At 39.4% G+C, this 12444-nt stretch overlaps 1 protein-coding gene across 5 annotated transcripts in view; it reads left to right on the forward strand.

Annotated features, from left to right (window-relative positions):
- XRCC5 (X-ray repair cross complementing 5) overlaps positions 1 to 12444 on the forward strand; it is an 89244-nt gene that overhangs the window by 22411 nt on the left and 54389 nt on the right. For all 5 annotated transcript variants that reach the window (XR_004623619.1, XM_002913679.4, XM_034655145.1 and 2 more), the window contains exons 10-13: positions 3624 to 3686; positions 8659 to 8796; positions 9606 to 9696; positions 12003 to 12136. Coding sequence is in view for 4 of the 5 variants with exons in the window: in XM_002913679.4 (XP_002913725.1) it covers positions 3624 to 3686; positions 8659 to 8796; positions 9606 to 9696; positions 12003 to 12136 (426 nt within the window). In the remaining variant the exon portion in view is untranslated. The remainder of the gene's footprint in view (positions 1 to 3623; positions 3687 to 8658; positions 8797 to 9605; positions 9697 to 12002; positions 12137 to 12444) is intronic.

The following is a 12444-nucleotide window of genomic DNA, read 5'->3' on the forward strand; positions in this document are numbered from 1 at the left end:
ATATCTTATAGCGTATCTTTTCTAAGGCTCTATTGGGATAAAGCGATGTTTGTTGGTACTAAAGAAATTCAAGTGAGAATTATAATGAAAATAGATATTACCCAGTATACTGGATTTGAACTTCCTTCTTGTTTCTCTGGGATATAGTCCCTGTGTGCTTTGGTATTAGAATAATTCCACAAGTGTGGGGAGATGTTTTCCATAATATGCTGAAACTGTTGGATATGTTTTTAAACTTCTTAAACTGGAAATTGGGAGTACTTACTGTAAGTTGGTAAGATTTTAATGGTGAAAATAAATACTTTTTGGAAGTTGAGAGTTTCTAACAATTCTCTAACATATTACGCTAAATATATATTTCTTAAAAGTATTCACTTTGGGAGTTCTACAGACTGAGAACTTATGGTTGTTAATGGCAGTGCCTCTAAGTCTTTCCAGTGAAGCAGAACCTTCGTTCAGGCCTGTGTATAAAAACTGATCCGAAATTCATGACCCAAGTAACTGAAGTCACCTGTGCTAGGGTGGGAGTGGTGGGAGGGACTATTTAGTTGAATGACAGAGCAAAAAAGAGTGCGCTGAACAAAAAGTACATTTTTCCATTTTAAAAGACTTCAATAACTTAAAATTAACTTTTAAGTCACGACGTATTCTCTAAATCAACTTGTGTTGTTTTTAAGCTCTGTTTTATCTTAAGTACAATCTCAGACAGGTACAACAAAGATAATAGCATTTATTGAGTGATTATAGTATTCCATTCAATATAGGCATTTTATGTGAATCCCCATTTAATTCTTATTACAGACCTCCTAGATAGGTGCCATGATAATGTATTTTATACATTCGAAAATTGAGTAGTTGGTTGAAGGTCACAGCTAGAAGGCAGTAGAGACTGGTTTTGAACCAGGTCTCGCTGACTTCAGAGCCTATACCATTAATCACTTGTAATCTGTCCACCAGGTAGACAAGCTGATTTTTTGAATGGTTTGGTTTTCATCCCTGCTTTCATGTATTATCTTAAGAAATGCATACGTATCTTTTAAAATTAATTAATTTTGGGGGGACACATGAAAAAACACTTTTTATTTTGAGACAATTAGAGATTCACATGCAGTTGTAAGAAATAATACTGAGAGATCCTGTGCGCCCCTTACTTAGTTTCTCCCAAAGCTGACGTCTTGAACACTATAAGGCAGTTTAGTTTTGTAAGAAAACTAAATGCCTAGTTTCTTCATACTGTCAAATTGTTTCCAGAGTGGCTATGCCATTTTATATTCCCACTATTAATGGGTGAGTGACTCAGTTTATTCACATGCTTGTCAGCGTTTGACATCATTGCCAGTTTTTTATTTTAACCATTCTGATAGGTGTTTATTTTTTCCCCATTTTATTCTTCTTTAATTTAACTTCAATTAATTTAACATATAGCGTATTATTAGTGTCAGAGGTAGAGGTCAGTGATTCATCAGTCTTATGTGATACCCAGTACTCATTACATCACGTGCCCTCCTTAACATCCATGACCCCAGTAACCCCATCCTTCATCTCCCCCTTCTAGCAACCCCCAGTTTGTTTAGAGTCTCTTATGGTTTATCTCCCTCTCTGATTTCATCTTGTTTTATTTTTCCCTCCTTTCCCTATGATCCTCTGTTTTATTTCTTAAATTCCACATATGGTTGAGATCATGTGATAATTGTCCTTGTCTGACTTATTTTGCTTAGCATAATACCCTCTAGTTCCATTCACAATGTTGTAAATGGCAAGATTTTTTTTTGATGGCTGAGTAGTATTCCATCATGTGTATATATATGCCACATCTTCTTTATTCATCTGTCGATGGACATCTGGGCTCTTTCCATAGTCTGGCTATTGTGGACATTGCCGCTATAAACACTGGGGTTCAGGTGCCCCTTCGGATCACTACATTTGTATCTTTGGGGTAAATACCTAGTAATGCAATTGCTGGGTCGTAGGGTAGTTCTATTTTCAACTTTTTGAGGAACATACATATCTTTTTAAGAGCAAGGTATTTTCCATAGTGACTAAAAAAGCACACACCTTTTAGTAGACTAGTAATTATCTTTAATGACATCACATATTTTTCCATTTTCCCTTAAATTGAGGGAAAGTAACATTTCTGGATTGAATTTGATGAGAGCATTTTTATTATATAAAATAGGTTTTATGGTCTTGGTGTTTTTGTCTTGTTTTTTAATTGTGAAATTGCAGGTTACTCTTCTCTTAAATTTTCAATTTGTCTTCCTCCAAGTTATTAGTGTTCTGGGTATTTAATTGCGGAATGGGTAAGAATTTAGCCAGAATTTCTCCCAAATACCTGGTTGAGAATTTATTTAAATGCCTTAGGAAAAATATCATTAGCTGTTCTTTAATCAATCAAGAACCATTACAGATTCTAATAGGAGGGCAAATCTATATGAATGTAGCAACTTTGTAGTTTTAATATGGGATTATTCCTGTATTTCCTTAAATAATAGTTTTCAAATGGGGACTGGCAGTGGAGGTGGAGGGTATTTGAAGTCTGTGGGCCAAAGCCCCAACCTTTGAGACTCCGTCTTCTGGAGATGCTATTACTCTGAAAGTGCTCAGTTTCTTGGCTTCCGAGGTGGGATGGCAGAAGAACACTTGAGGAGCATTGCCCTGTACAGCACATGGCATATCTTACAGATAAGCTCCAGGCTCAAGATGACAGGGAGCAGAGAGAAGTTGATCTTGGTCAGTAGAAGCAGGTGGCTGGCTATGATGCTAGGAACTCTTCAGTCTTCATTTCTAATCGGGTATCGGTGGAGCTGCTGTCAGCCCTCTGATACTCTGCCAGAGAAGTAATTGAACTAAAAGGGGGAGAGAAGGACATGCAGTACTTACTTTTGATTTCACTAGTCTCCCCTCCTCCAGCATGGCCCCCGCCCCTCTGAGTTCTTCACTTTGCAATTTAGCAGTGCCTCGTCTTTGCTCTTGGAGAGAAGTCCAAACTGCTTAACTTTGCTCATAAGACACTTCATGATTTGATCTTTGCTAATCTAATTTTTCACCTCTCCTCTCATACTAGGGCACTGCACCTACTTCAAAAGCAGTTCCCCAAAGGTACTGTTTTGATGTCATTCCAGACTGAATTCACGCTAGTATCTCTGCCCAGCACACTTGTGCTAGACTTTTCTCTTAGTTCGTATGCATCCTTTAAGTCTTGACCTGGGTGTCACCATTTGCAGAAGCCTGCTCTGACCCTTCCTGACCAAGCTGGATGCCCTGTTGATGTGCTCTCGGAGCCCCGAGCTAGAATACTGCAGTCTTGTGCTTTTGTAGTGCTGCACCCCAATACTGCAGTGCAGTTAATTTCATACTTGTCTAAGCTCCTTAGGACAAGACTATATCCTGTTTATTACTGTGTCTACAGTGCTCAGAACAGTGTTTGACACGGACTTGGAATTCCGATATGTATTGTGTTTAATTGAATTGAACCTCAGATAAGTTGTTTTAGTCCCTGTGAATGGTTTTTTTTTTTATTAAAACCATTTTGAACAGAATTTCTTCGTAACTCTGACATTATGGCCATAGGTGTTACTTATTATGGATCAAAACCAATTGTTTTCCTCACTTAACTCTTGTAGGTCCACAGGAGATATTTTATGGGAAATCAAGTCCTTAAAGTCTTTGCAGCAAAAGATGATGAGGTGAGTTGACAGTGGGCCTTTGAGGTAGTGCCACAGAATTGAATTGTCATTTTAAGGGAGTGGTTTGGGGCTTTTATGGTTTAAAATGACATTAATTCTTGCAACAACAGCGGGAAAGTTCACTGAACTCTCCCACTCCCCCTGCTTGTGTTCCCTCTCTCTCTGGCTGTCTCTCTGTCACATAAATAAATAAAATCTTAAAAAAAAAAAAAAGAATAAATATGAACTTTAACTCTGAAAAGGAGAAATGATAAATGAATTTGTCATAGCATGAGCACAAGGCCCGAGGACATAGTCCTGCCACTGGAGACCAGGTGCGTATTAAAAACAAAAACATTTGAACAAATGCATTTAGGTGTGGGAATCTCCTGGTCAAATGTTGAGGATGCTTGGGGTCAGGTTGACCTTTTCGTTATCATTAAGCACTGAACATTTAGCGCTGGCTTCAGCATCCTGGAGATGAGCTTTAGTGATTCACTGGGCCACTTCCCTCATCAGGAAATTTGTCTTTGTCCCCTTCCCTCCCTCCTTGTACTCTTTTCCCACCTCCCCAGGTGATTCTGTTTTCAGGCTGGTTTTTGCCTGGCTAACAACCCAATGACCATCGCATCCTACGGTCACACCTGCCCTCTCTGTAAATGTTTTGTGTTCAGCCTCCAAGTTGGAACTTGTCCTGTGAAGATGTTGATCTTAACTGGCAATAGTGCAGTCTCGTGTCTGCTTGAGACTACCTAAGCAGGGATCCAAGTTCCAGAAGTATTTGCATTTGAAGGTAGTACACTGGATGTCAAAGGCTTGTTTGGGGTGCAGGGAGGGCGTGTTAGAAGTGAGCTAGTCCTCTTAGTCTCCTTTTATGCTTTTTCTCCTCACTTCTGAGGGGTACCTGGCTGCTGATCTAGTGAATGGGGGTGCCGTTTTATTGGAGCAGTTAATTTAGGAGAATTGCTTTGTTTCCCATCAGTACTGAATAGATTTGTCAGAGCCTAGTAGGCATATGTGAATCCTGGTTTACATGAGAATCCTCATTCATGGATTTTTCCTGAGTCAAATCCTCTTGGAAATTATACATTTGTAGCATATATTGTCATCATAGCTTAACAGCATTTTAACTGAATTTTAACTCCCAACTTACTGTTCCTTCACATAGAGAAAATTCTTTCACTTCATGTGATTGCCAGTATGCCGTGAAGACTCTTGTGGACAGCTTTGTGTTATGGCCTGTGTGATTATCTAGACTTGCTAGCTAAGGGCAGCCTTGTGGCATACAGAATTCCAACCCACCCTCGTGCAGACCCTGTAGATCATTGGGTTACTTTGAGGTCACTCAAGGAAAAAGAAATCCATCTACTAAAGGCAAAGGGCTACTCTTTGGTGTCATTCTTGATGTCCTAGTCAAAGGATAATACTACTAATTGGAGCTTCTGAGATAAGCAGGGGAGTGAGGAAACTATGTCAAGTGATGACTTCCAAGAAAACTTTGTTGGTAGGTAGGGAAGTAGAAGGGACGTCAGACATAATAGCTCCCTTCATACATTAGAGGATTAGCATGTGGAGTAGAAATTAAAGTAGGTTTCCTACCAACAGATGGCAGTTTTGTTCAAAATGAAGAATTATTTTTGTCAACAAAGGTTACTACCTCCAGGTGGATTGGTTTCTTGTGAGATGATCAGATCTCCATTCCTGAATGTTTCCTAGCAGAGTCTTTATTTGCACCAGCCAGATTTGGGGGACGGAATTTCGTCATCATGTGGGTGGTTAAACTAGATGAATACTGTTGTTTTTCAACTCAAATATTCTATGATTCTGTGAATAATTCCTTTTAAAAATATGTTTTCTCTGGTGATTAGCATGCAATTATTTTTTTGTATAGAGAATCTACACTTGTAGATGATTTGTACTGTGTGTGGAGGAGAAGGAGAAAAGGAAGGGAAGGAAATGGAACTTTAGTTGAGTTTCCCACCGGTGTAGCATTGTGCTTAAATTGTTGCAGTCATCCCTGACCCCATCCTTCCTTCCTTTAATATCCCAGTTGGTTCTATCAAAGACACCTAAGTAGAAATTTGCTAACAAATTGGAAGTAATCCCATCCTCAGACTCCCATTGTGCTTCTCTGGTCTCTCTAATGAGACTTGTTAGACTGTACACATTTGGTATTTGGTACATATTCTCACTTCTGTGAGTAAAGAATGTATTAGCTTAGTGAGATCAGGGACTCATCTTTGTTTTCTTACAGGGCCTAAGACAATGTGTAGCAAAGAGTAGGCACTAAGTAAATATTTCTTGAATTGAACCAGAAAGGTAATGAATCTGCCACGAAACCTATAGAGGATTTTGAAGACAAGGTATTGAGGTCATAGGTTTTTGGTGGAGGAAGTGAAAATACACATAGCTAACTTGGATAAAGGTTAACTATGATACTGAGGAAAGTACAGACAATGTGTTTGGGGGAGTTATAGAGAGGGAGAGACTAGAGAAAATCTAAAATGGTGAGGGTATCAATTTACTGGGCCTTGGAAATAGGTTAGAAGCTCAAGAGACAGAGATGTGGAGAGGGCATTCTAGCTAGGAGGAAATCTTAAGAGTAGAAGGCTACAGGGGAGGAAAAGTGTAAGACTTGTCCAGGAGTAATGGTCAGCTCGCTGAGGCTGGGATAGTGGAACCACTGGAGATTCTCTTAAAGATTTTTTATTTATTTATTTGAAAGAGAGAGAGTGTGCACGTGCACTTGAGCAGGGGGAGGGAGAGGGACAAGCAGACTCCATGCTGAGCTTGATCCCAATTGAGCAAGATCCCAAAGCGGAGCTTAGTCTCATGACCCTGAGATCATGACCTGAGCCAAAATCAAGAGTCAGACACTTGACTGACTGAGATACCCAGGTGCCCTGAACCATTGGAGATTCTTGTGCTAGGGAATGACGTGATTGGCTCTGTGAACTGGAGAGGCATTGATGGAAGAGATAGATTAGAGAGATAGCACAGAGGTAGAATTGGTAAAGTTTGGTGAACACTTGAAGGTGAGGGATGAGTCAGGTGGCATTACTGAAGACTTTGGGGCTTCTCGTTTGGTTGGTTGGGAGGTGGAGTTCATGAAGTAGGGAGTACTGGAGGAGAATGGGGGAAAGATGGTAGTTTAGTTTTGGTCATGAACAGTTTGAGATACCTGTGGTATACTACGAGCTAGTAGGTGATATGAGTCTGGATTTTAGGAGAGTTTTAAAGCCGAATATACAGATTTTTGTTTCATCAACTCAAGGAACTGGATCAAATAATTCTGAAATAGAGTTTCAGAGTGAGAGAAGGAGAGAAAAGCCAAGAAGAGAATTTCCAGATTAGTGGAAGAAGAGAAGAGTTAGGGGAGGAATGACCCACAAAGTAGAATAATCAGAGGACATTATTGTTTCTGAAGCCAAAGGAGAAAGTGCAGAGAAAGGGGGATGGTCAGATGCTGCTGAAAGGTCAAACAAATTGAGTGGGAACCGAGGATTGGCAATTAGGAGGTCATAGACCTTGGAGAGTAATTTCAGTAAGGTGAGGGCAAGAGCTGGATTAGCTTGAAGAATAATTGTGTTCGAAGCCGTGGAGACAGCAAGACTATTATTGCATGAAATTTGGAGGTGAAGAGAAAGATATAGATAGTAATTTGTGGAGAGAGGGGGACGAAGAAAGATTCTGTTTAGGAAGGCTGAGGCTGGAGTTTATTTGGAGTATGAGGGTTTGAATTAAGAGAAGAAAGATTGAAGTAAAAAGAGAGAGGAGCCACATAATGAAGTGAAGTTCCAGAAGAGGTTGCAGTAAGTGTGATCAAATGCAGATGTGTACCGTGTGGCCTTGACGTGGATAGAGGGGCACTTCAAAAAAAAATCTGAAATAGGAATAAAGTGGATAATGATCTTTTTTTTTTAGGCTCAGTATAGTCATTTTTCTTTACTGTATAGTCATGTAGATATAATAGTGTAGTTCAATTAAAAGGTATTCCGTTATATACATCTGAATTTATCTGACTTAAATATGGGGGAAGAAAGATTAATCAATACATGATCAATATATATTGAAGAGACTCAAAAATCAATGTGAACCAGGCACGAATGGCTTTTTAGGACCACTGTTCTAAATATCTTCATTCTGGTGACAACCAAGAAATGAGTTAGCTGAACCTCTTTAATGTCTGGCATGAAAAAGATACAGAAAAAAGAGGTTAATGTTTTCTATTGTGTTATCAGTTTCAAATTATAATACTAGTAACTCCAACTGAGGCTTTGGGAACACTAAAAGTACTCAGTATTTTTCCTGTTCGGTCTGTATGTTTGATCTAATTATCAACAATAGGGTCCAAGAGTAATTTTTATAAGTACAAAACTTACTCAAAATCCAAATTCTAAATAGAAATGTTATGGTACTAGAGCTCAGAAGTTTGTTGTACTGATAATCTGTAACTGCCAATAAACAGTTTCACTTTTAGTAACGTTGGTAATAAAGCTATGCTGTTTTACCAGCTCATAATATAGGTTTTAAGCATAGTAGAAACAATGTATAATTTAAAGACAAAAGGACTTTCTTTTTCTAAGTGGGTAACAATCTTGTAAGTACTGTTGACCCTCGTGGTAGAGGAGAGTGGAGTTAGGGGGGCTGACACCCCATGCAGTCAAAAATCCAGTATAACTTTTGACTCTCCCAAAACTTATCTACTAATAGCCTACTCTTGACCAGAAACCTAACCAATAACAACAGTCACTTAATATGTATTTTGTATGTGTATTATGTACTTAATTCCAATAAAGTAAGCTAAAGAAAAGAAAATGTTAGTAGGAAAATCATAAGGAAGAGAAAATACATTTGCAGTACTGTGAAAATCTGTGTGCAAGTGGACCCGTGCATTTCATACCCATGTGTTCAAGGGTCAGCTGTATTTAGTTGTGTGTTGGGAAAGTTCACACACATCGGCTATGTGTTAATGCAGTGGCTTTCTTACTAGGCAGCAGCCGTGGCGCTCTCCTCCCTGATTCATGCTTTGGATGAATTAGCCATGGTGGCCGTAGTTCGATATGTCTATGACAGAAGAGCTAATCCTCAAGTTGGCATGGCCTTTCCTTATATCAAGGACGCCTATGAGGTAAAACCCACAGTTCTTATATGTTCATTTTTTTCCATCAGTTCATTTATTCCAAACAGTGCTTCTCAGCTGATAACGTGCCTGGGAATGACTTGGGGATCAGATTCTGTAGGCCTGAGATTGTGCCTGTCTCACAAATTCCAAGCAAGGCTAATGCAGTTGGGAGTTGGTCTGTGAACCGCACTTTCAGTTATAATGAAAGAAGGTAAATTATTAAAGTATGTAAGAAGCTTATCAGTGAAGGTTACCTGTAACCTTCTGTTTGCCCAGTCCTGTGACCACTCAGTTCTCACCCTTCTTGATTTGGCAGAATCTAATGCGGATAGAGAGTGCCCCTGTTTTTACAAATGAAGACTATGGATAAAAGTCAAGGGTATGATTTTGTTGCAGTCCTTGAAAAATTCAGTTTATTTAGGGTTCTCCTGTTGAAAATACAGGCCTAGATTCTTGACCATTTCCTGTTTCTCAGAGAAGTTTCTCTGGTAGAACTGGAAAGGAGAAGGCAAATATTTTGACTTCCCAGTCAGTCTTCCAGTCGCCATGACTTTTCTGTTTGTTGTATTGGTCACGCATTTTGTAGGTATTCTTTGATAGTCTTTAAGTATTTTTTATGTTTAATAGTCTTTGTACTGTTTACAGTTGTATACAGTGAATAATAGAAATCAAAGTGCTTTACTTACCACATACCAGACTTGACTTGTCTGATTTTTGAAATACTTTTGTTGTGCCGCTTGTGCAGCGTTTGGGACCAGCTGTATATTTTTTTCATTAATTTGGTTTCTGCTTTTACCTCCTCTCTTTCTCGTTAGTGTTTAATATACGTGCAACTGCCTTTTATGGAAGACTTGCGACAATACATGTTTTCATCTTTGAAAAATAATAAGAAATACATTCCCACAGGTGAGTTTGTTTCCATTTTGCTCATTAATTGGCTCTAAACGCAGCCTGTCGTTTGGAAATCACCTGTCTGCAGTCATTGATTGGGGCTGGGGGACTTCACGGGTTGGAATTCCTTGGATTCCAGTCGTGCTCATAACAGCGATGCTGAAGGCGGCGCATCGTGTTTTTTCATAGTAGGGATAGGTTTGCCCCGAACTCTCCGAACACTGTCTGGTCTCCCCCTCTGACTTAGAGCTTGTAGCTAGGGATCAACTTGTTGGAAATGGATGTACATTCTCTAGTTGTGAACCAGTTTGCCCTCTGCTGAAGTGAACTGACGTGCAGTGTCAAAGCTGTGACTTCAGTATGCTACATAAAATATGATTAACTTTGAACCGAAAAGTAAGTGCTGGAGATTAACTTTTTCTTTGTCCTTTCTTTGTAGTTTATAGTAACCGTCCAGGTCTCCTTTTTCCTTGTTTCTAGGAGTTACTTTAAGCTTGATGAGAAAAGGCCTTTATTATGCATCTGGCTACAGATGTCAGGGTGCAGCATGGAATGATTCTCACAGATAACAAATCCTATCTTAGAGCTTATAGTTTAAGACAGCTGCAATCAAATGTCAGAGTGGGCCGAATGTAGAGAGTAAATACCCAAAAGAACAGCAAAGAATGAGTACATGTTTTAGTTTGGTAGTAAAATCTGTGTCATTTTAGGGCTCGGGAGCTGTGAGGTGAGTCTCAGAAGTAGGTTCTCTGTTTGTTTTTTGGTTAGATCCTTGTGGAGCGGTGTGCTGTACAAAAGCCGAGAACCAAATAGGCCCTAGGGCTTGTGCCTTCACGTTGTAGAAATGAGTCCCTGTGCATCATGGTGGAGCCAGGCACGGACTTGAATGTATAGAAGCTTCCACTGTATTACAGTGTTACTTCTCTACATCTTGATAATTTCAAACATTAAATGAGTAGACATTTAAAAAAGAGAACTTCGTTGCAAAATTATCATATGAACATAAATCATTCACTCGGGATCTAAAATGCTAAGTATCTTTCAGTCTCTTGATTTGTTTCTGTGAGTTTGCGTATTTTTATTTGCATGTTCTCCATTACGAAATGGATCATTAAAACTGTTTGACATATGCCCCAAGTAGATATTTACATGGAGGTGTGCAATGCTGCAGGATCTGGCCTGATGTTAATTTGATGTAGCAAACGAAAACCACTGAATGTTCACACATACAGGTGCAACCTACTACCTGTTGCCAGGTGGACCCTGCAGTGGTCAGTTTAAGAGGGGGATGGCTGTGCCAGTGTCTGAAACCTCCCCTGGAAAGTCCAAAAATGGGAAAGAAACGTATCAGGATAAAAATCTGTACACTCTTTCATTTTGTAGTAAAAGAGATATTTGGAAAGGTGAAGAACAGAAGCACAATGGTTTTTTTAGGAACTGCTTACTCTTTTCACCTTTTGCCTGATGGCTGTGAATGATCCAGAAACAGCACTTCAGCTTTTAACAGCTGAGCTGCTGTATGAATCAGCAGAATGGAAGTTACACGTGGTGATTTAGGTAGAAGTGTTTTGGCAGGTGTTGCCTTTCATCCGCATTGCCTTGGACTGTGCCGTTTTTGTTGAGTTGGTAGATTTTTATTGAACACTTGCTTTCTGTTAGGTATTAGGAAGAGGTAACGAAGATGTCATGTTTCTTCTCTCAAGGATCTCACAGTTTGAACGGAGCAGGGTAAGACGTGGACGCAGATGTGCACACAGGCCATGAGGTTTGTGAGGGGAGAGAGCTCGTTCTGACTTGGGGAGATGGGGAAGGAGCCCACTCCCTCTGGTCTACTGGTATCTTCCTGTTAAGTTACTCTGATACAAGCTATAGGAAATCCTTGTAAAGCTTACGCCTCATCACCAAGGGTATTTTCTTTTTCTTTTTCATGTTTTTCTCCTATAGCTAATTACTAATTTTTTGAATATACTCACTCATTGAATACTGAATATTTTGAGTCTCCATAAGGACACTGGGTTTTGTATGGCAGTGGTGCTTCCTCTGGAACAAATTCTTGCTTTTGATAGGATATTACACTGCAAAATTTCACCGAATGGACCTAGGAGACCAGCTACTCTAAATATCTCTTTCTACAAAAGGGAATGCCAAGACTCAGGTTAAATGACTTGCATAACTAGAGACTGTTTTTTGGCCAAGCCCGGACTATATGACCTGCCGGTAATGCTGTAATGCTGTATCTGTGACTGGAAAGCATTTATTCTAGTGGAGAGCAGTGGACGTGATCATTTGTGCTTTGTGCACTCTGTTTATCCTTGTTTTAGAGGCTCAGTTGAGTGCTGTTGATGCCCTGATTGACTCCATGAGCTTGGTAAAGAAAGATGAAAAGGAGGACACCATTGAAGACTTGTTCCCAACCAGCAAAATCCCAAATCCTCAATTTCAGAGATTATTTCAGGTAAGAGAGAAAAGACGAATCAGTCCTTTTTTTTTTTTTTTTTTTTTTTTTTTTTTTNCAAAAGAAAGAGACCTGAGTGAAAAGTTAGCATAACTGGCCAGTCCCAAACAAGCATCTTTGTCCTCTAAGGGCTTCAGTTGCTTTATTTAATGGAAGAATAATACCTTCCCCTTCCTACTAAAAAAGGTAAAAATACTCTGAGCTGTTAGAAAGAAAGAAGTAAAGTTAGGATATTTGAAAAATTATTTTTCAGGAAGCCTGGATGGCTCAGTCGGGTAAGTTAATCTGCCTTCAGCTCAGGTCGTGAT

Source organism: Ailuropoda melanoleuca, chromosome 2, assembly GCF_002007445.2.
Source record: "Ailuropoda melanoleuca isolate Jingjing chromosome 2, ASM200744v2, whole genome shotgun sequence".
Lineage (NCBI taxonomy): Eukaryota > Metazoa > Chordata > Mammalia > Carnivora > Ursidae > Ailuropoda > Ailuropoda melanoleuca.